The following is a 19,929-nucleotide window of genomic DNA, read 5'->3' as shown; positions in this document are numbered from 1 at the left end:
AGAGAGATATATATATATATATATATATATATATATATATATATATATATATATATATATATATATATATATTTATATATATATATATCAAAACTCAGCTTATTTATAAATTATCAATTATTTTTTTAAAATTAATATTTTTTTTTTTTTTGAAAAAAAAATTAGGCTCCCATAAAAATAAATATAAATTTTAGCATAATAAAAATTGAAATAAGAGTACGTGACAGAAACGAGGAAGGCTTCTTTGTTCTCGTCTCCCCACGTAAACATATCTATTTTACACGTAATTATCTATTTTATAGCTTACTTGACGGAGTTATAATTTTGTTGACACCAGACCTTACGTATTGAAATTTTTAATCTAGCATTTATTATTTAAAAGGTTGAAAATTTTAAATTATTTTAAGTTGAAAATGTTATAATTAGTTTACGTCTAATTCTCTAATAATTTCATAATTTTTGTGTCATTTAATTCAAATCAATTAATTTTAAGATTATTAAAAAAATTGAAAAGTTTGAATAAATTAGATACTAAATTGACTTTCTTTTTGGTAGGAAAAGAAAAGAACTTGCCCTTTCTAGAAAATACTAGCATATATTTAACTATACTTTTTAAAAGTGGACGTAAAATACATCTTTTAGAATAAGACATTCGCCCTAAAAGAAATGGCTCTCTTAGTTACCCTGCGCCTTATAAGAGTCCAAGCTCGTTGCCGTCAGCTTCACAATTCTAAAACGCGTCTATTAGAGAGAGGTTTCCACACTAATGTTTCGTTCCCCTCTCTCACCGATGTGGGATCTTACAAAATATCTCTCTAGTAGACCCATTTTAAAACCATGAGGTTGACAACAATAGTAACGGGCCAAAGCGGACAATATCTGCTAGTGGTGGGGTTGGGTTGTTACAAATAGTATCAAAGCCAAGTTACAGATGGTGTGCCAACGAGGACGTTCGGGCCCTAGGAGGTGGATTGTTAGGTCTTGCATTGGTTGGAGAGAGAAAATAAACATTTCTTATGAGCCTGTGGAAACCTCTCCCTAGCAGACACGCTTTAAAACAATGAGGTTGATGGCAATACGTAACGTGTCAACCTGAGTCCCCATGTACCATCTTCTTTGCCCACTGGAAAGAGACAATTCCTATACCTGTTAGATACCAGGTTATATATATAGCTCGGACTCGAGTTCCATGTATGCTCTTCTTTGCTCGCAACCCAACAAGTTAGGGAAAGCATCCCGAGTGTTGGATCAATTTCTGTGCCGATAAGAGCTGTGTGATGAGAATATTAAAACTAATTAAATTAAATTGTTTAGTCTTAATTATTATTCAAATTTTAAGAGATTTTTTAAAATACAAAAATAAATTTAAGTTGAGATAGTAGGTCAAAAATGGTATATGTGCACACTCATATTTTTATTTATTATATATATAGTTCTGTGATGGGTTACCGAAGGGACCGGTGAAGCCACGTCGTTGGGATCGTGGCGGTTCTGGAAACGCTAACCAATAGGGACAGTGAACGGTACGGCTCCTTACACGTGGGCAAATAATAAGACGGGATTAATGTGGACAAAAATAAGGCGGGTCTACCGTAATATTAAATGAAGCCTACCTTAGGGGATTTTTCATCAAACGATCACAAATGGTTAAAAAAGACGGTGAATTATTGAAATTGGTTTTACCCTCTCTGTAATATCTCTTGTTAAAAATAAAAATAAAAACAGGAAAATTTCACAAAACTCCAAAAAAAACTGCCTAGGATTGTTCAAGAATAGTATCATGAGAGTACTTTTGGCAACTGATCCAGCTATGAAAGCACCCCAAAAAAAAAAAAAAAGATTAAATCAATGAACGGAGACGGATGGCACGGACCCGAATGCGAAAATGTCGGGTTGATCGTGCTTATGTTGATAGGATGAGATACAACATGAGTGGCGGGAGGAATAATAGTGAAAATGAGACAATTTTACCCTTGGTGGATCGATTTTCTATGAATCAAGTCTCTGGTTTCCTGTTTTATTCGTAAACATTCATGAGTGGTATTTTTGTCATTTCATTAATATTGTGACTGGTCGTTAACTTTGTTTAAGAAGAAGCATATATGGTGGCAAGCAGAGGAGGATTGAAGCATTTTCGAGACGTAACAAGAGTTAGGTTTGAGTGAGTGAAAGTCCCGAGTGTCTTTGACTTTAGGTCAAACAAGATATTGACTCCGCTATTCTTTCCTGTTCTCCTACCGCTACCTTCTTTCATTTTGAATATGTCTCATTGACCTGTAATTATCGAGCCACGTTGTAGATACAAATAACACGACCGTCTAATACATCGATTTTAGGACAACAAATTTTGTTAAGGGGTATTTTAGTCATTTTCTAGATTTGAATTAACAATTGAATACATCAATGAGTCATTTTTCTATTAACAAAGACATTTTGCTATTTTTCAAAATTCACATTAAAATTTTGTTATTTCTCTTGTTATCCCAAAAAAGAGCGAATGACCGCACTGCCCCTCCCGTCTTCAAAGTTTTACAAACTGGACCGTATAGATGGGCTTATCTTACATGGGCCAAAATGTAAACTGCATTATGGGCCGCAATGCACAAAATCATGGCCCACGATCCCAAATTTAGATTGAATTTTAATTTATTTCCAATTTTAGGTTAAATTACATATATGTCCCTTAGAATCCTATTTAATTCCAAAGCTTTAAAATTTATTTTTGTTTCTTTGTTCTTAAAAACAAAATTTCAAAATTAATTAAATAAAATTATATTTCCAAAATCCTCAAACAAATAATTGCATAATTTTTTCTTAAAAAAAATCATGCAAATCAATAAAAATAAATTTTATTTATTTTTTTAGAACAATAAATTAAAAATAAACTTTTGGATAAATAAACCAATTAAAATAAAAATGGTCGGAAAGAAAATTCTAGTATCTGTCGAAGGGAAGAGACATTAAAAAAAAAAAAAACAATATTTAATTTCCATAAATAAAAGGCAGAATATAAATAAATAATTTTATAATTTCGAAGAGGGGAATATTGACTAAAATAATACCAAAATTCTGAAAATGGAAAGGCCAGTGGGTGTAATAAAGAGCTGTATATTCTTATTTCCAACGTGACAGAATTTTCTTATCTTGATAAGATAAAATATACCCAGTAACTATATAATTAAATAATAATAATAACTAAGTAATGAGTGGGTTAATACTTTCAAGCAATATGGTTGTGCGGTTACCAATTTATGATGTGTGTATAAAATACCATATTATAAAATATAATATATGTTCGTTACGTGACTAATTATTATATTATAATCATTTATTTGCTCGTTATTAATATGGAATCAAGACTTTGGTGTACCTAGTAATAATAATAATAAATTAAATTAAAAAAAAAAAAATTAGCAGTTGGAAAATCTTTTTGGACCAGCTCGAAATTTCAGATGGGGTTGTTGACTTTAGATACTAATATCGGTTTCAAATGTACGACTAATGTTTGTAATAATCTTAAAAGTAAAGTACAATTGGGTAGAGTTAGTTTTGACTTTGTGTTCGAGTTGGTTGGGTTGACTGAACCAAGAAAATGTCAATCCACGAATCAATCTGTTTTTTTTTTTTTAATTCAACCGGACCCAAACAAAAAAAAATCTTTAATGTAGGCTGGCTTGGTAGGCTCTCGTGTCCTATGAACACTCAATAGTCCATATTTGATCTTTAATGTCAATTAAAAAAATTAATAGTTAACATGAGTAATCGCACTTATACTATACGTTACATTTAAAATCCAATAATAATAATAATAAATTAAATTAAATTAGAAATTGGAAAATCTTTTGGACCAACTCGAGATTTCAGATGAGTTAGTTGGTGACTCGAGATACTAATATCGTTATAAATGTACGACTAACTTTTGTAATAATCTTAAAAATAAAGTAGAATTGGGTGGAGTTGAGTTTTGACTTTATGTTCAAGTTGGTTGAATTGACTCAATCAAGAAAATGTCAATCCACGGATCAATCTGAAATTTTTTATTTTTTTAAAAATTCAACCGGACCCAAAAAAAAAAAGAAAAAAATCTAACTAAACCCAAGTTTTATGATTTGGGTCGAATAGAAAATCATTTAATTACAATATTTGCCACAAAAATAAAACGCATTATTCCAATCGTCATAGCCATCAAGACACGTGAACATATCACACTATTATCACGCACGTGGGAAAATTACAGAGAGGAGGCCGCACGTGCAGATGATATGTCATTTAATTTATTTAGCTATTAATAATAATACTAAACTAACGATAAAAATCCATGAAAGTCGTCTCGTCGTTGCCACGTGTCATCATCTGGATGTTAGAAGATTCACCGAGTGGCGCCGGCAATGATCGCCATTGGGATTTTGGCGGCTAAGGAACAACTATTTTCACAGAGGAATTGGTCTACGATTATGGAGCTCGGCTCCGCCACGAGCGCCTCCCAAGCATGGTCGGAATATTCTCCACCACCGTGCTGTAAGAAGACTTCGGTGGCGTCGATACGGTGGAGATTCCATCCCCATTTGCTTTGGAGGCGGTGAATCTTCTGCCGTTGTCGGAGCGCCAATTTTATTGAATTTTCTTTAATCTTCAAAATCGCCGCCTTAAGAATCCGTGACCGGGCTTTGTCATTGGTGGCCGAATCCATCTCGGCGCGTAGAAATGCGTCGAGTTCAGGCACTCCAATGGCGCGTCGAATCCCACGCGTGTAATCATTTTCTTTTGGGTCAAACAAATTCCGTACTTCGTTGACTAACCCATTGTCCAACATCCGATCGACACGGTCCGACACGAATGAGTGGAGAACCGGTAACGACACGTCGACCCATAGGAAGCAACAGTCGTACCGATAACGAAACTCCGCCTCGCCGTCGACAAGAGATTCGATGAATGAGTTGGAGCCACCGGCGACAATGGGGAGGCGGTGCTTTCCGACGATGGAGTTGATAGCCAACGAGGCATGGCGGCGGAAGTCTGTGGCGGTGAAGTTGGAGTTTGGATCGGCGATTCCAAGGAGGTGATGTGGGACCCCACAACATTCTTTCTCCGTGACCTTATTGGTGAGGATTTCAAGTCCTTTGTAGATTTGGATCTTGTCGGAGTTTATAATCTCAGCTGGGAAACGGTTGGCTAACTCAATTGCCAACCGGGATTTCCCGGTGCCGGTCGCTCCCATTACGAACACTAATTTATCTTTTCGCCGGAAAAATGGCTTCAAATTGAGTATGTTTGTGCCTTGAAAGTTCACCAGCGGCGGCTCGGCCGCAACTTGCTTGCAACTCGCCGACAAGGAAAATTTCATTCTCTCTCCAACCAATTCTACAAAAGTTTACCCTTAAATTAATTAATTTTTTTTAAATACCATTAAATATATATATATAATAATTAATTTATATATCGTGAATTTAATAAACGACGTGGTAAATAATGTCATTTAGTAAAATATTACCTAAACAAATATGAAGATTCAATAGTTACGAGGAATTAAAGCTTACCTTCTTAAGAGCGTCGGGAGGTTGATAGGAGAGGTGTAAAGAGAACCTGGTTCGAGTCTCGTAACAAAAAACCAAAGCCCTAAGCTCTAAAACTATCTCTATGACGTAATTTTCAAAACTTTTTTCTCTCTTTGCTGAGTCTATGATCAATCGATCATATAACGATAAGATTAGCATGGGGTATTTATGCTCGTGAAGAATGCCTAAACTTCACTTTCCATCATTTTTTTTAATTCAAATTTCCTTTATTCCAATGATTAACTAATAATTATGTTTAAAAAAAAAACTTTAATTGTCATTTATTTTAGAAAATTTTATTTAATCAATAAATATTAATTTTTTAATTATTTACTGTCAATTTATTTCAAAAATTTAATCTAAAAATTATTATTTTATTAATATATTTGGAAGCCAACGTTACATCCGTACATAACAATAATTAAATAATTTTTTTTTATTAATTAACTTTTTGTTTACAAATTTTTATTAAAAATAAAAAAAAAATGAAAATGGACCAAAATAAAAGTCTAAAAAGTTTCACTACTCGTCCGTACACAAACGAATGGTCAAATCAAGTGTAAAAATTATTCCAAAAATATTAATAAAAAAATTAATATAATTTAAATAATATTTTTGAAAATTTAAAAATTAAATTAAATAAAAAAAAGCACCCACAAAATGTAGTGGGATAAGAGCATTTCGAAGCTTAGTGGGTACAGAAAAAGCTTTAGTTTTAGATACCTAAATTTATATATATTTGGCGAATAAATAGTTTAAACTTTTACTATTTAAAGTAACAATTTATAAAAAAAAATTTAGAAAAAAAAAACTTTAACCATAATTTTTTAATTTAATTTTCAGATATATGTAAAATATGAAATTAAAAATATTTAAGAGAAAAATAATATTCGAGCTATTTTTTAAAAATATATATAATAAAAATGAATTAAATAAGAAATTTTTTTTTACTTAGTGTTTAACAATAAAAATTTTAAATAATATATATAAAATAATTAGATAATATCATTAAAAATGAATTTAATAATTATTTAAATTAGTTGTTTCAAATCCATCTTTTTATAACAAATCTACGTTTATAAATAAATAAATAAAAGGAAAGATTCTTTTTTCACTTTTCTAATTTGGGAGTGAAAATAAAAATATTTTATTTTATTTTGGTGCACCAACGAAAATGGTATTTTTTTAATTATAAATAATTGAAAAATTATTTATTTTATAGAGAATAAATAATTAAATGAACATAAAATTGGAGAGAATATGAACAAAAATTTAAAATCCCTTTTTAAGTATAAGAATCTAAAGATAATGTAAATAATTTAATTTTTTTTTTGCCATATATATAAATATAATATTTTATATTAATATATACTTTTGATTTTGACTGAAAATATTGGATAGTTGGATGAATATTCTATAAAATGGAAGACAACTCGAGAATAATCTTATCGCTCTAATTTCATTATTATTATTATTATTTTTAAAAAAATAAAGATTTTAAGTTAAAATTATATTTATATTATTTATTTGTTAAATAGCACTTTCGGATAAAAAAATGTTAAATTAATATGAACTCGAAGTAACAATTTCAGTCGAGTTATATTTATATGGTTAACTTTTGAGTTAGTTGGGTTGGTGACTCGAGTACCTCGATAGAGTTTACAACCCAACCCAACCCTCCATTTTCGGGTTGGGTTGCGTGGGTTGTATTTTTGTTTAATTCTTTCAATTGCTTTAGCGGGAGTTGCACTCGGTATTAAAAATATGTCTATTTTATGTTTCAATTTTTTTCGAGACCCGAATATTCAAAGGCCTTCACTCTTTCTTCTGATCGTCAGTCTTTTCTTTTCCGGAGAGTCGAGCAAGAACGAGAAAATAGGCAATGCACCGTCCGTGCTGCTCCTAAACCTGTCGGTAAAGCAATTCCATTGGCTTAGCTTTGGTTATTTACCTTCAGACAAGGAGCAGTGCAGTTTAAACAACAAATCTTACTGATTCACTGGTTAACTTAATAATAAAAATTTTATAAAATTCAAATATCAAACATAAACATTTATGGTAGAGTTACGCAAATATTCTTAAATTTAATAATAACATTAAAAGTAGGGTTCGGTTAGGTTGTAACCCTATTTTTTGGTTGGTTCGTTTATCCGACCAATAAAATATCAACTCGATTCTACCCAAATTTTAGATTTTTAAATCTCAAATTAACCTTTATGATTTAGGTCATATAGTCTAGGTGGGTCGGATTCTTAGGTCAGATGAACACCCCTAATAACAACGACAACATTGAGGGTTTTTTCCGACACATTTCTTTGTTTTTTTTTTTGTTTTTGTTTTGTTTTTGTTTTTTGTTTTTATAAAGATGATGCACGGAAACAAACATTTAAGTATTTAAAAATGATTGAATAAATATTGCTGGGCCGGGCTTTTAACGAACTAGTGGGCCGAGAGGTATTTTATTCAGATGTTACTTTGGGCTTTGGTTTGTGGCCCATTGTGGTGGTCCACATCAACCGGCCCAAAAACAACGTAACGAAGCAATTTAGAAAAGAAAAGGATTAAGGTCCCAAATTTCATGCCAAAACTGGAGATCAAAGTGGAAGCTTATTCCCTGTAATCTTCGTTGAGATTACAGAGGAATTTACAGAGACAGAGAGTAGGCAATTGTTGTTGTTGTTGTTGTGTTTGCCATTGATGGGTGGAGATTGAGATTTGAAATTGAGATTGAGAATCTGGCTAGCCATTTCAATTTTGTTGCCAAATTCTAGCCAAGAAATCTGGCGAACCTTGGAGGATTGAGGGCTCGGTTGTCATTGAAGCATTCCGTTTCTGATCACAACGACGAGGAGGAGGAGTGCCGGCCTTGGCGTCGCAGGCTTTTTATGGCTTTCACATGGCGCTCTGCCCTCAAGATTACCTTCTTACTTATACTTGTTGCTGCTGCAGTGATTGCTTGTTTCACCCTCCCAATCGAGAAGGTATGAAATTGTTGTTTCCAAAAATTCTCACTACTGCATTCTTGTTCCTCCCTGATGATCTACTGCGCATTGATTTCTCTTAATTTTCCTTGATTCTGGATGTTTTTTTTTTATGTCGCACATCCATTTTTATTTCCATCTGTTCTTGAATTGTGTTCGAGTTTAACATTTGAGGTCTGGAATATCTGATCAAATCAAATCAATACTGCTATGTCGAGAATTTATTGTTTTACGTATTTGTGTTTCAATGTTATAGTGTGTTTAGTTCGTGAAACTGATGAACTACTTGAAGTCTATTTGTTGGCTTTCGAGGCTGGAAGATTTATGACGAATTACTCGTTTCTGATATTTAATTTAATGTCATATGATTTGTATCGAATCGACCACATATTTGAAAACTTAACGCCGTTGCAGATTCTGAAGGACTTTTTACTATGGGTTGATCAAGATCTTGGCGCTTGGGGTCCGCTGGTGCTGTAAGTCGGTGTACCTTAGTCCCTTGCAGAATCACTCAAGTTGCTTTTAAATTGTCTGTTCCATCGCTTTCCCTGTCTCTTACTTTTGGGGGTATATTGTTAGGTCTCTTGCATACATTCCTTTGACAGTGCTGGCAGTTCCTGCTTCAATACTTACGGTAAGCATCAACTGATCCTTCTTATACCTGGAAAATATATAATGTGCAAGGAAGAAGGCCACTGGAATTATCTTATTTATATGACCTTAGATGGTATGCCTTGTCTGTCTTTCAGCTTGGTGGTGGTTATCTATTTGGATTACCTGTGGGCTTTGTTGCTGATTCCATTGGTGCAACTGTTGGGGCTGGGGCCGCTTTCCTTCTTGGACGAACTGTACTATTTGGACCCTTATGATTATCTTTTATCCATATCGATTTCGTGAATTCTAGTATTGCAATATTGAATTCTTATTGGGCAAGTTTATTATTTCGTTTGTATTTTTTAATTGCGCAACTATTAGACACAGATATGCTGCTAGTTGGATCATCTTTTTTCTGGCACTCCTTACAGATTGGGAAGTCATTTGTTGTTTCCAAGCTGAAGGATTATCCGCAATTTCATTCGGTTGCAATTGCTATTAATCGGTCTGGATTTAAGGTTCGTCTATTTTGTTTACAATCACTGTATTTTTTTGTAAAATGGCGTTTGCATAAGCATATGGAGGAAGCTGTCATCTGCAAATTCGTATTCTTTCTTATCTTTTATTCACTTGTTTCTTTTGTTTCAATGGAAAAGAAATAAAAAATTGTATGTGTGGCTTTCAGTTTATTTACTTCTTTATTTAATGTGAATGAACAGCATTGGCTGTTTCTTGAATATCAATTCTTGTTTATGTCATACTTTTTGTTGCACTAAAATTGCCTTGTATAAGTTGTAAAACTTTCATGGGATGTAATGAACGCTAGTTTTTCCCCCTTCCCTGTGAATATCATGTATCTTTGGAAAAATGTTTCTCCCCTTGCATAACGTGACGAGGGAAGTATACTGATGAGTTGTAGATGTAACCATAGTTTAAATTTTGAAATGCATTCCCAGAGAAAAGAGATGATTCCAGTACATTTATATTGCTAAACTTAAATATACGATTCCAATTAATTGTGAGTAGGCAGCTGTGTGTTTTCCAATGAGTGGAAGTTGATGTAGAATGTTTGGTCAGTTAAACTGTTTCTTGGTGACTGGCCGAAAAGTTAATTTGCATTTTAGTACCTATGAAAAAGCTGACTGATATGAAATAAATCGTTATTTTTCTTTCATTAGATCGGCTTCTCTGGTATTTTTATTTGAAATGACTGAGCATGGTATCTGTTCACACTTTCAGTCAATGTGTATATATCTCACTTGGAAACAGTGAGGAATAGGCTACACATGCCGTGACCCAAAGTTTCACTTTTGCAGATAGTATTGCTGCTCCGGCTTGTCCCTTTACTTCCATTTAACATGTTGAATTACCTATTGTCCGTGACTCCTGTTTCACTAGGGGAATACATGTTGGCTTCATGGTTGGGAATGATGGTACCTTCTTCTCATTTTCTTATAAAATTGATACATGCCTTGTGTATTTCATATCACAATTTTGGCATAATTTGTTTGTTGATCAAAGTATTTTATCTAGACAAGCACAAACTGTTGGTGATTTCTGTTGCATTTGTATGGTCATGTCTCATTGAAAAAATTATTAAATTTCTGTCTCCAAATTTTAGTTGTCTGTACATCTGTTGTTCATGGACAGTTTTTTTTTTACTGCAAAGAGTGATAACTTTCAACTTCATTGTTTTTCTGTCATGATTTGTTAAATCCATGAATATTGTAGTTGTCAGCCCTTTGGCTCTTGTTAGTTCATGTTGATAAGTACATTAATTATGAAGACAAATATCATATAGGATTCTGGAGGTAGTTTAAGAGGACTGAAGAGGAAGTCTGTTAGGAAGAAAAATGGCTAGGTGCCAAGTACAATTCAGTTAGCCTTTTGAGAGGACTAGCTCTCTCCTACCCAAAGCTAGCCCACTCTTAGCTTGCCTCACACTGGCCACAATTTTGGTATAATTACTCCTCCCAGTCGTTACTAAATGTTATTCTCATTCCCTGATATAATATCACAAGGCCTGTTTGTTCTTCTAGATTGATACCTTGCTCGCCCAATATCCATATTCTGTGTTTTAATCTTCTTGGATAATTATATAGTATTGAGGAGGGACCTAGCATAATGTTATCAATGTATAGCTATCGTTGAATGCTACAAAATCTTCGTAGACACTGTCTTCATCCAGGTGAAAGGTGGAAATTTTACAAATTAGCTATTCTTCGTCGTATTTCTTTTCTTCTGCATTTGGGCTTGATTCAGCGTCTCCATGCTAGAATCAAGGAATCATGACTTTTATTTTTAAATGTGGAGATTTATCAACTTTAGGTACTAATTTTAATTACAAATTTGATCTTTCAATGTCTCTGTTGCAGCCCATCACCCTTGCACTAGTGTATGTTGGAACCACACTCAAAGATCTTTCTGATGTTACGCATGGTTGGGGAGAATTGTCGAAGACTCGTTTGGTAAGTGCTCTTTATCTTCTACATTGGTGAGGGATAGTAACATCTCTTTTTTGGTTGTTGAGTATCAGGATCCTAATGGCACGTTTCATAGTAGACAGCCCAAATGTAACACTAATCTCATGAACCATCAACATTCATTGATCAAAAATATGTTGCGGAAGTACCCTGGTGCTTGAATAGCTTCCACACTACAGATACCTTTCGTTCTTTTTTGCCTGATGGCTATTCTTTCCTTCATTGTGGATGCAGGCATTCATTATATTGGGTCTTGTGGTATCTGGTAAGTTAATATTATTTGCAGAAACTTGCATCTTTTTTGGGTTTCATTGTCTTGTTTGTTTTCAGCTGGCGACTTTTTAAGTAGATCAAAAGTGGATAATAATTAGGAAGGCATGAGACANAAAAAAAAAAAAAAAAAAAAAAAAAAAAAAAAAAAAAAAAAAAAAAAAAAAAAAAGAGGAGGAAAAGTGTGCTTTTACCCTTATCAAAAAAAGATTTCTTTTGTATGCTGCATCTCCTACTTATCCAGGAAAAATCTTTGAGTATCTTTGTCATCGTAAATATGATATGTCAACTAAAATTATTAAAGTAATATTGAATGCTTCAGGTGGAGGAAGAGTATTTAATAATTAAAATAATATTTGATATTGAACAGTGACATTGAGCTTGACTCAACTAAAGTTAAAAAAGAGGGGAGCGTACCCCAAGCCTTTTCTGACATTGATTTGCATGCAGCGCTTCTGGCGTACTGCATCACCAGAGTTGCTAAGGCTGCTTTGGAAAAAGCTTTGGCCGAGAATGGAGATGCTGTTGATTATTTGGGTCTCTCCCCGCGGCTACCCGTTGCAGCTGAATCGCCTGTTGATCTTAACCTGCCCCTCATAATCAAGATCGACTCTCCTCAAGATGATCGTATATGAAAAGAGTTCTTTTGACATGTAAATTCTTCATTCTCCTCCTTCAATAGGCCCGGCTTCTCTGAACGATGGAAAAGTGTCATTTTTTATTTATGTACAATTCATATTCCATAACGTAGGATCTAGTTTCTTGATATAGAGTGGCCGATTTCTAAATTAAGCATGTGCTAAAGAGTAGCTGCTTGGTTTTTTACTATTACAATAAAAGTGACAGTCCTACTGACTAAAAGCATTCGTTTAGTGAGTTATCTTTGTGATCTAAAGTGATTCTGGTACTGGACCTGGTTTTTTAATCAGTTCATCATAGGCACATCTATATTCAGTTCAATATGTGGGGGTGGGATTTCGAACTTGAGACCTCTGTAAAGTTATTGAAGGTGTATGCCTAAGCCTGGATAGGCATATTGTGGTTGAAAAACAAGTAATCTTTCCGCTTCAAATTGTATAGTAATTTTCCTGTCCTTGATTAGACAGAAAAGAACTTCAACTAAATCAAACCCGAGGCGATAGCTTTTACTTCCTTACTCCCAGACGTCCTTTTGCCTTTCCTTTCTCATCAGTCTTTTTATAGAAGCATTTGAGGACGTAAAAGGTTCATGTTGCCATATTCTACTTTGGATTTACTTGCCTGCAATCAGTATTCACTGGGTTGCCATTGCAGCAGTGCTGCTCGTGTTTTTGATCATCGGCTGGCAACGCGCCTCATCATAGGTGAGCTTATCCTAAGCATGGTTCAGTTAACTTTTTTGTATGCTATGATAAAAGGTAATTATTAAGCCATCAAACTTGATGATGGATTGAAATAATTATTGTTCGTTTACTTGAATTCTTAATTTTTAGGACAACTACCTTTGAATGAATCACTAATTGATTGGGAATGATTATTATTAGTTCACTTGAATTCTTACTTTTTTGGATAGTATCCTTTGAATGTGTCACTAATTGAATAGAATGAATGATTATTATTTCTTCACTTGAATTCTTAATTTTTAGGATAATATCCTTTGAATGAATCACTAAGGTGTGGAAAAAGGATTCAAATTTCAAATGATAGTTAGTTTGAAACTTAACGTTTTTGTTCTGAAGTTTATGTATAGGTGTGAAATCTACATATTCACTAAGAATATTCAATGGCTTGTATTGCAGGCAACTAACTGGTAAGCAGATGAATTTAGAAGAAGTATCTACATATTCTTACTTTGTATTCATTAAGCTTTTATTTTACTGTTCCTTCTTTACTTTTTATTTGCCCCTATTAATACTTTTGACCTCTCTTTGAGAAAATCTTGCCATTGCGCTGCTGAAATCATGAGCTTGGTTGGGGAGACTGCTTTTGTTCTAAAGTGAAATATGTTCAGGTAAATTTCTTAAAAGTTACTTCAATTATCTTTTAGTGGCTGAAGTTGCTTTTTCTTCTGTAATTACATGTCTGTGACTTGTGATTTCAAGTGCTAACAAAACAAAATTAGAATAAGAACTGTAACTCCATGATTGAATTGAATGAATTATTAGACTGCTTCTTGCAACTTGTGACCTTTTTGATAAAATTTAGGCATTGAAGCATTAAATGGAAAAACTCCTGTCTGTCAGAGACTTGTAATCCCAAATATATTGTCTCATTGTTGTTTGTGGTGAAGAAGGAATTGACATGAAGATGCTTCCAATATTTGTTGATAATCATAGAATATGATTCTTCAGATAGGTCTGTAGAATTCATTAGCTGCCATGGTAGGTGGATAGAACACTGCATATGAGGACCACCAAGAAATTAAGTTCTTTCTCCTTACAGTCTAAGTTTCATAGTTTTTCTGTACCTTCATTAACTATTTACCTCCTTTGTTTGCCATGTTAATCAGCTACACAAACAAAGATCAGAAACCATGTGATTTGGGCATGCTTGAGCTGGATGCTTGTAGGTGAGAGATTTTAACCTTTTTAGTTCAATAATTGGTTAGAAGAGAATTGAACCATCGACCTTTAGGATGATAATTTGAGTCTTATCCATTCCGCCCTGATTGACAATTTTAATCCTCACTATTTATTTTCCTCTCCTATCCGTCTCTTTCATGATTGAAAACAGCATGTGGTGCTTATTGGCACCCTCTGCACTTATGGAAATGCCATATAGCATTGTTGCAGAAGCTCCTTTCTCTTTTTGTTACTCAAACAAAAGAGCACGATTATTCGGTTCCCGAACCTAGCAAGGTAAACACCCTCGGCCCCAGTCGTATAAAATAGGTTCATCAAGTGCAATTCTTTTTCATTATTAGCTCAGGAAACTTTTAAGTTCCAAATATTAAACTAGACAATGAAGGGTATAGATCAGCTAACTTGTTCGGATGTATGGATCAGATGGATGAAGGAACATAGTTTTTTGGGTTAAATCTGGTTGAAAAGTTGGTTTTATGACAAGGTACTGTTAGTGATTAAAATAACGTTAGTCTTTTAGCTTAAATTAAGGGAAGAAAGAAAAGGTCTTTTTGTTTAGGTGTTTTGTCTCCATTGAATTGGCTTTTCTTTATAGGTCAAGCGACCCTATATTAAGAGGGGAGGTTTCGAACTTTTAAGGAGGACCAAATTTGATTTGCTTAGGAAAGAAGGGTTTGTTGTCGTCACTTTGCAAGAATGTAATTCTTCTACATTCTTGCACGAGTTTAGAATACTAACTTAAGGAAAACTAAAACTAGTTATATATATATTTTCGACCAAGAGGTTAAAGATTCGAAGAATGTAATTCTACATTCTTGCACGAGTTTAGAGTTAAGCATAGTGAAACTAGTTACATATATATTCTCAACTAAGAGGTCAAAGATTCGAAGAAAGGTATTCTTCTACATTCTTGCACGAGTTTAGATTACTAACCTAAGCATAGTAAAACTGGTTACATGTATATTTTCAACCAAGAGGTCGAATAACGTAATTTTTCTATATTCTTGTACGAGTTTAGAATACTAATCTAAGTATAGTGAAACTGGCTACATATATATTCTCGACCAAGAGGTCAAAGATTCAAATAACGTAGTTTTACATTCTTGCCACTAACCTAAGCATAGGGAAACTCGTTACATGTATATTCTCGACCAAGAGGTCAAATATTCAAATAATGTAATTCTTCTACATTCCAGCAGAGTATAGAATACAAACCTAAGCAGAGTGATACTAGTTATGTACATATTCTCAACCAAGAGGTCAAAGATTCGAATAACGTAATTCTTCTACATTTTTCGCGAGTTTAGAATACTAACCTAAGCATAGTAAAACCAGTTACATATATATCTTCGACCAAGAGGTCAAAGATTCAAATCTCTTTACTCCACTCAAAAAAAAAAAAAAGTACTAGGTGAGGATATGGCTTTCACCCACCTAATTGCTGTTAAAGCAAAAGCTTCACTAACACAAAAGAAAAGGCAAAAAATAACTTGATTGCATCAAACTTGATTCTATCCCCCCCCCCCTCTCTCTCTCATGTCTAAGATGGTATGGTGCACAAAAGAATTCTCCCCCTTTTTCTCTCTCTCTCTCTCTCATGCACCATTGATTGGACTCAATAATTCATTGTGAAATATTGTATAATTTAATGCAAGCTTATTTTTATAAACACATATTTTTTTATGGAATACAAGATTGGAGATGGGTAACTCGAGTTGGAGAGGTTCTAGATTTCATTCATTTACTCGACTGCCCTTAAATCTTAGTGTCCTGACTCGAATCGATTTTTGGGCTTAAGAAGTGAGAGAAATGATTTTAGTTACGAATATAGTGGACAAATTGGTGTATTACCAAATCACGCACTTATTGTCACAGGTGTAGATATAGGTATTTTGAGGAGAATACGCCTTTAAATTTTTTTACCATTATCGAAACGGGTTGGTTTTTAGAGACTAGTTAAGTTATTCTCGTGTTGATATGTATTTAAATATTCATTTAAACTTAGATTTGAATTGATTGACCTAATTATTTTTAAAATTAAAGCATAAACAATTGGATTTGTGACACTTTAAAAGAAGGTGAGAGAGAAAGCTCAGCCAAAATTTATGCTAAAATTGCACACTAAGTATTCTAACAATTTATAATTAATTGTTGTGAAAATTGATTTATTTATTTTTATATAATAAAAAACAATTTTGTAAAAAAGAAAAAAAGGGAAATTGCAGAATAAGGAAGTTCATTAAATATGGTTATTAATGAACATAAATCCAAGTTTGAGAAGAGAAAAATCCGCCCAAAAGCTGATTTTACAGCCCACTGTTATAACTTCCAACAATTAAGAAAAGTTATTAAATAAATAAAAAAATTAATTTCAAATTTATTAATAATATTTTAATCGAAATGTGAGTAAGCCGAGCCAGAGTTGTGAGCTGAAGCCGAGCCAATGTGGTTGAAAATTGGAAAATGCCTACAACACTAACAACACTAACTCCTCTGTTTCAAATGGGTAGAGAAATGTGAAGAACAACATCTCTCAAACTCAACAAAGTAGGAATTTTGTGCGTAAAAAAGCAATAAATATTAAAGAAATAAGGCCCCAAAAGAAGATAGACTGATAGAGTAAGCTCTTGGACAACCTCTCTCTCTCTCTCTCTCTCTCTCTCTCTCTCTCTGGTTCTTTTTTCTCGAGCATTTGATGACTGTGGTCCTTAACCAAGGTACCAATTTCAGAACCCTTTACAAATTTTTCATGTAATTAAGCCTTGTTCATCTTGTTCTTGTTCGTGTTCTTCTTGTTTAGCTCTTTATTGTTCTCTCAGATCCAGAGCCATTATTTCCTCTGTTTTCCACCTCCGCTGTTTCTTCCTTCTGAGACGAAGCAATGAGTAAAGAAGAGTTCTTAAAGATCCAGGTAACCCTTTTCTCCAACCTCATTTTTTGCAAGAAATATGAAATCCCTCTTTGGATTTGTGTTCAGATACGATGTTTTTTTGGTTCTATACGATGATCATACTTGTGTAATGCTCTGTTTTTAGAAATGTGTTCTTAAAGTGAATATCCACTGTGATGGGTGTAAGCAGAAAGTGAAGAAAATCTTGCAGAAAATTGATGGTGGGTTCCTATTTTCTTCTTCTGTTTCGGTTTAATTTCGTGTTTTTTTGTTTATTTTGAAAATGGGGTTTTGTTTTTTTTCGATTTTTTTAGGGGTTTTCACTACGGAGATAGATGCAGAGCTAGGGAAGGTAACAGTTTCTGGAAATGTAGACGCAGCTACTCTGATTAAAAAGCTCTCGAAATCAGGGAAATATGCAGAGCTTTGGGGAGCTCCGAAGGTTAATCCAAACAATAACAATGGCGGCCAACAAACCCATCTTGCAAATCAGGTGAAAAATTTGCAGATTGACAATGGAAAAAATGGGGGTAATAATAATAAACAGGGACCCCCAAAGGGTGGGAATAATCAGCAGAAACCGGGCGGCGGCGGTGGCGGTGGCGGTGGCGGTGGTGGTGGTGGGCCACCGCAGATTCTGCCACAGCAGCTTATGCCGCAGCAGCTTCAACAGCTGCAGCAATTACAGCAGCAGATGAATGGGTTTCCGTTTCAAGATCCGAAGATGTTACCACCGCAGTTGAAGGGTATGAAAATGCCGCCGTTTAAAGATCCGGTTCCGGCTAATCAGAAGGCGGTGAAGTTTGATTTGCCGGTGGATGGTGACCTGACGGATGAAGATGATTTGGATGATGAATATGATGATGAGTTCGATGACGATGATCTTGAGGATGATTTGGATGATATTCCTCTTCCTCCGAATAAAATGAAGCCCTCGATTGGTGGTGCAGGCGCCGTTCCCGGCGGTGGTGGTGGAGGCGGTTGGGGTCAGATGCCGAATATGGCGATGATGAATGGGAATATGAATATGCAGCAATTAATCAACGCTCAGAAGGCTGCTGCTAATGGAGCTGATAAGAAGGGCGGTGGCGGCGGAGGTATGCCAATGCCGATGCCAATGAATGGAATGGGCGGCGGAAACAATGACGGTAAAGGCGGAAATGGAGGAAAGAAAGGCGGCGGCGGTGGTGGAGGCGGTGGCGGTGGAGGTGGCGGTGGGAATCCCAGTCAAGGCGGTGGAAATGGTGCTGGTAAAAATGGGGGCAAAAACGTTGAAGGTAAGAATGGTAATAATAATGGTGGGGCTCAAAAGAACGGCGGCAATAGCGCCGGCGGTGCTCCGATTACTAATGGCAACGGCGGGAAGAAGGCTGGTGGTCAAATGCCTCCCGTAATGAACGGTGGTGGTGGTCCCCATGGATTTCCGAGCATGGGTGGTCCTCACGGACTGCCACCAGGAGGAATGGCCCCCGCCGCTGCCGCTGCCGCCGGCGTCCGGCCGATGAACATGAACATGCCAATGATGCAAATGGGCAACATGCAAATGAGTCAAATGGGATCCATCCCGGCCGTCCAAGGACTTCCAGCGGCCGCCATGAACGGCGGCGGACCGGGTGGCGGGTATTTTCAAGGAGCTCCCGGATCAGCGGAGACGATGGGCGGTAACCCCTACCAACAACAACAGTACATGGCAGCAATGATGAACCACCAACGCGCCGCCATGGGTAACCAACCGATGATGTACGCACGGCCACCGCCAGCGGTGAACTACCTGCCGCCATACCCGTACCAGTATCCGGCGCCGCCACCCGCCGGCGACAATTACACCCACTTCTTCAGCGATGAAAACACTTCAAGCTGCAATGTAATGTGAAGAAACAAAAAGGAAAAAAAAAAAAAAAAAAAAAAAAACAGCTCCGGCCAGAATTTTCAGAGCTTTGCCGCCATAATTAGAGCTCTCTTTCATGGCGATCAAATTCTGGGTTTTTCATGACAGATTAAAAATTTTCAGTTCATAGTTTTTTTCNAGCTTGATGAAGCTCTTATCTTATACTTGGGAATGTTTTTTTTTTTTTTTTTTTAATTTTCAGTAAAATCTCTCCATTTAATTTTCTCCCTTTCTATTTATTCTAATTAGTAATTAGGCCCTTCTAAATTATGTTATTTGTAGTTTTGGGGTTGATAGGTAAATAATGAAAGTTGAGGGGTGCTCTTAGCAATAATAAAGAAATGAATAAAATTTGGTAGAATGCGAAATTACGAAATTGTCCTCATATTTTCCAAATTGGGATTTACAATCATTATTATCTCATGTGCTTTTGCTTCCTCTCTTTTGTAGATTTCCCATAAATTCAAAACCTTCACTATTCCCCCTTCAATGGCCATGGAGGTTTGTGAGGTGGACCTCACTCTATGAGCTGGGATCCTCTGTGGCTTGTCCCATTTCTCCTTTCTTTTGTTGGGTGGGAAAAGACTCCACCGTCCTTACATCGTCGTCACTTACATTTAGTCATTTCGTCATATTGTCTTATCTATTTATGGTAGAACGTAATGCTATGCACTCAATAGAGGTGTACATGTGTCGGGTCAGGTTGG

The 19,929-nt window shown here is 35.0% G+C and overlaps 3 protein-coding genes across 3 annotated transcripts; 2 read left to right on the top strand and 1 right to left on the bottom strand.

Moving 5' to 3' along the window:
- Positions 1–4,369: 4,369 nt before the first annotated feature.
- Positions 4,370–5,555, bottom strand: LOC111806983 (adenylate isopentenyltransferase 5, chloroplastic-like). The gene is made up of 2 exons (XM_023692540.1): positions 5,538–5,555; positions 4,370–5,361 (listed from the first exon to the last, which is right to left on the bottom strand). The coding sequence occupies exon 2, from the start codon at positions 5,342–5,344 to the stop codon at positions 4,370–4,372; it is 975 nt and encodes a 324-aa protein (XP_023548308.1). The 5' UTR covers positions 5,345–5,361; positions 5,538–5,555.
- A 2,578-nt stretch (positions 5,556–8,133) lies between these two features.
- LOC111807631 (TVP38/TMEM64 family membrane protein slr0305-like) lies at positions 8,134–12,778 on the top strand (the record flags this gene model as incomplete). Its single annotated transcript, XM_023693435.1, is given in 9 exon segments — positions 8,134–8,536; positions 8,951–9,012; positions 9,116–9,170; positions 9,286–9,384; positions 9,562–9,648; positions 10,447–10,563; positions 11,506–11,598; positions 11,848–11,878; positions 12,334–12,778. Coding segments are annotated over 9 exon segments (825 nt in total). The 3' UTR covers positions 12,519–12,778.
- Positions 12,779–16,982: 4,204 nt separating this feature from the next.
- On the top strand, positions 16,983–19,360 carry LOC111806982 (heavy metal-associated isoprenylated plant protein 33-like). Its single transcript, XM_023692539.1, has 4 exons — positions 16,983–17,161; positions 17,264–17,355; positions 17,480–17,555; positions 17,649–19,360. The coding sequence occupies exons 2-4, from the start codon at positions 17,326–17,328 to the stop codon at positions 19,205–19,207; spliced, it is 1,665 nt and encodes a 554-aa protein (XP_023548307.1). The 5' UTR covers positions 16,983–17,161; positions 17,264–17,325; the 3' UTR covers positions 19,208–19,360.
- Positions 19,361–19,929: the final 569 nt, after the last annotated feature.

The sequence above is a fragment of the Cucurbita pepo genome, chromosome LG12, assembly GCF_002806865.2.
Source record: "Cucurbita pepo subsp. pepo cultivar mu-cu-16 chromosome LG12, ASM280686v2, whole genome shotgun sequence".
NCBI classification, from domain to species: Eukaryota; Viridiplantae; Streptophyta; class Magnoliopsida; order Cucurbitales; family Cucurbitaceae; genus Cucurbita; species Cucurbita pepo.
This window is presented reverse-complemented; position numbering and strand designations above follow the sequence as displayed.

What these genes read in the sequence shown, in the direction of transcription:
- LOC111806983 (XM_023692540.1), bottom strand. Translation starts at nt 5,344, where the DNA reads ATGAAATTTTCCTTGTCGGCGAGTTGCAAGCAAGTTGCGGCCGAGCCG.
- LOC111806982 (XM_023692539.1), top strand. Translation starts at nt 17,326, where the DNA reads ATGAGTAAAGAAGAGTTCTTAAAGATCCAG. An exon ending in AAGAGTTCTTAAAGATCCAG is followed by an intron (nt 17,356 to 17,479) that starts GTAACCCTTTTC and finishes CTCTGTTTTTAG; the next exon opens with AAATGTGTTCTTAAAGTGAA. An exon ending in AATCTTGCAGAAAATTGATG is followed by an intron (nt 17,556 to 17,648) that starts GTGGGTTCCTAT and finishes CGATTTTTTTAG; the next exon opens with GGGTTTTCACTACGGAGATA.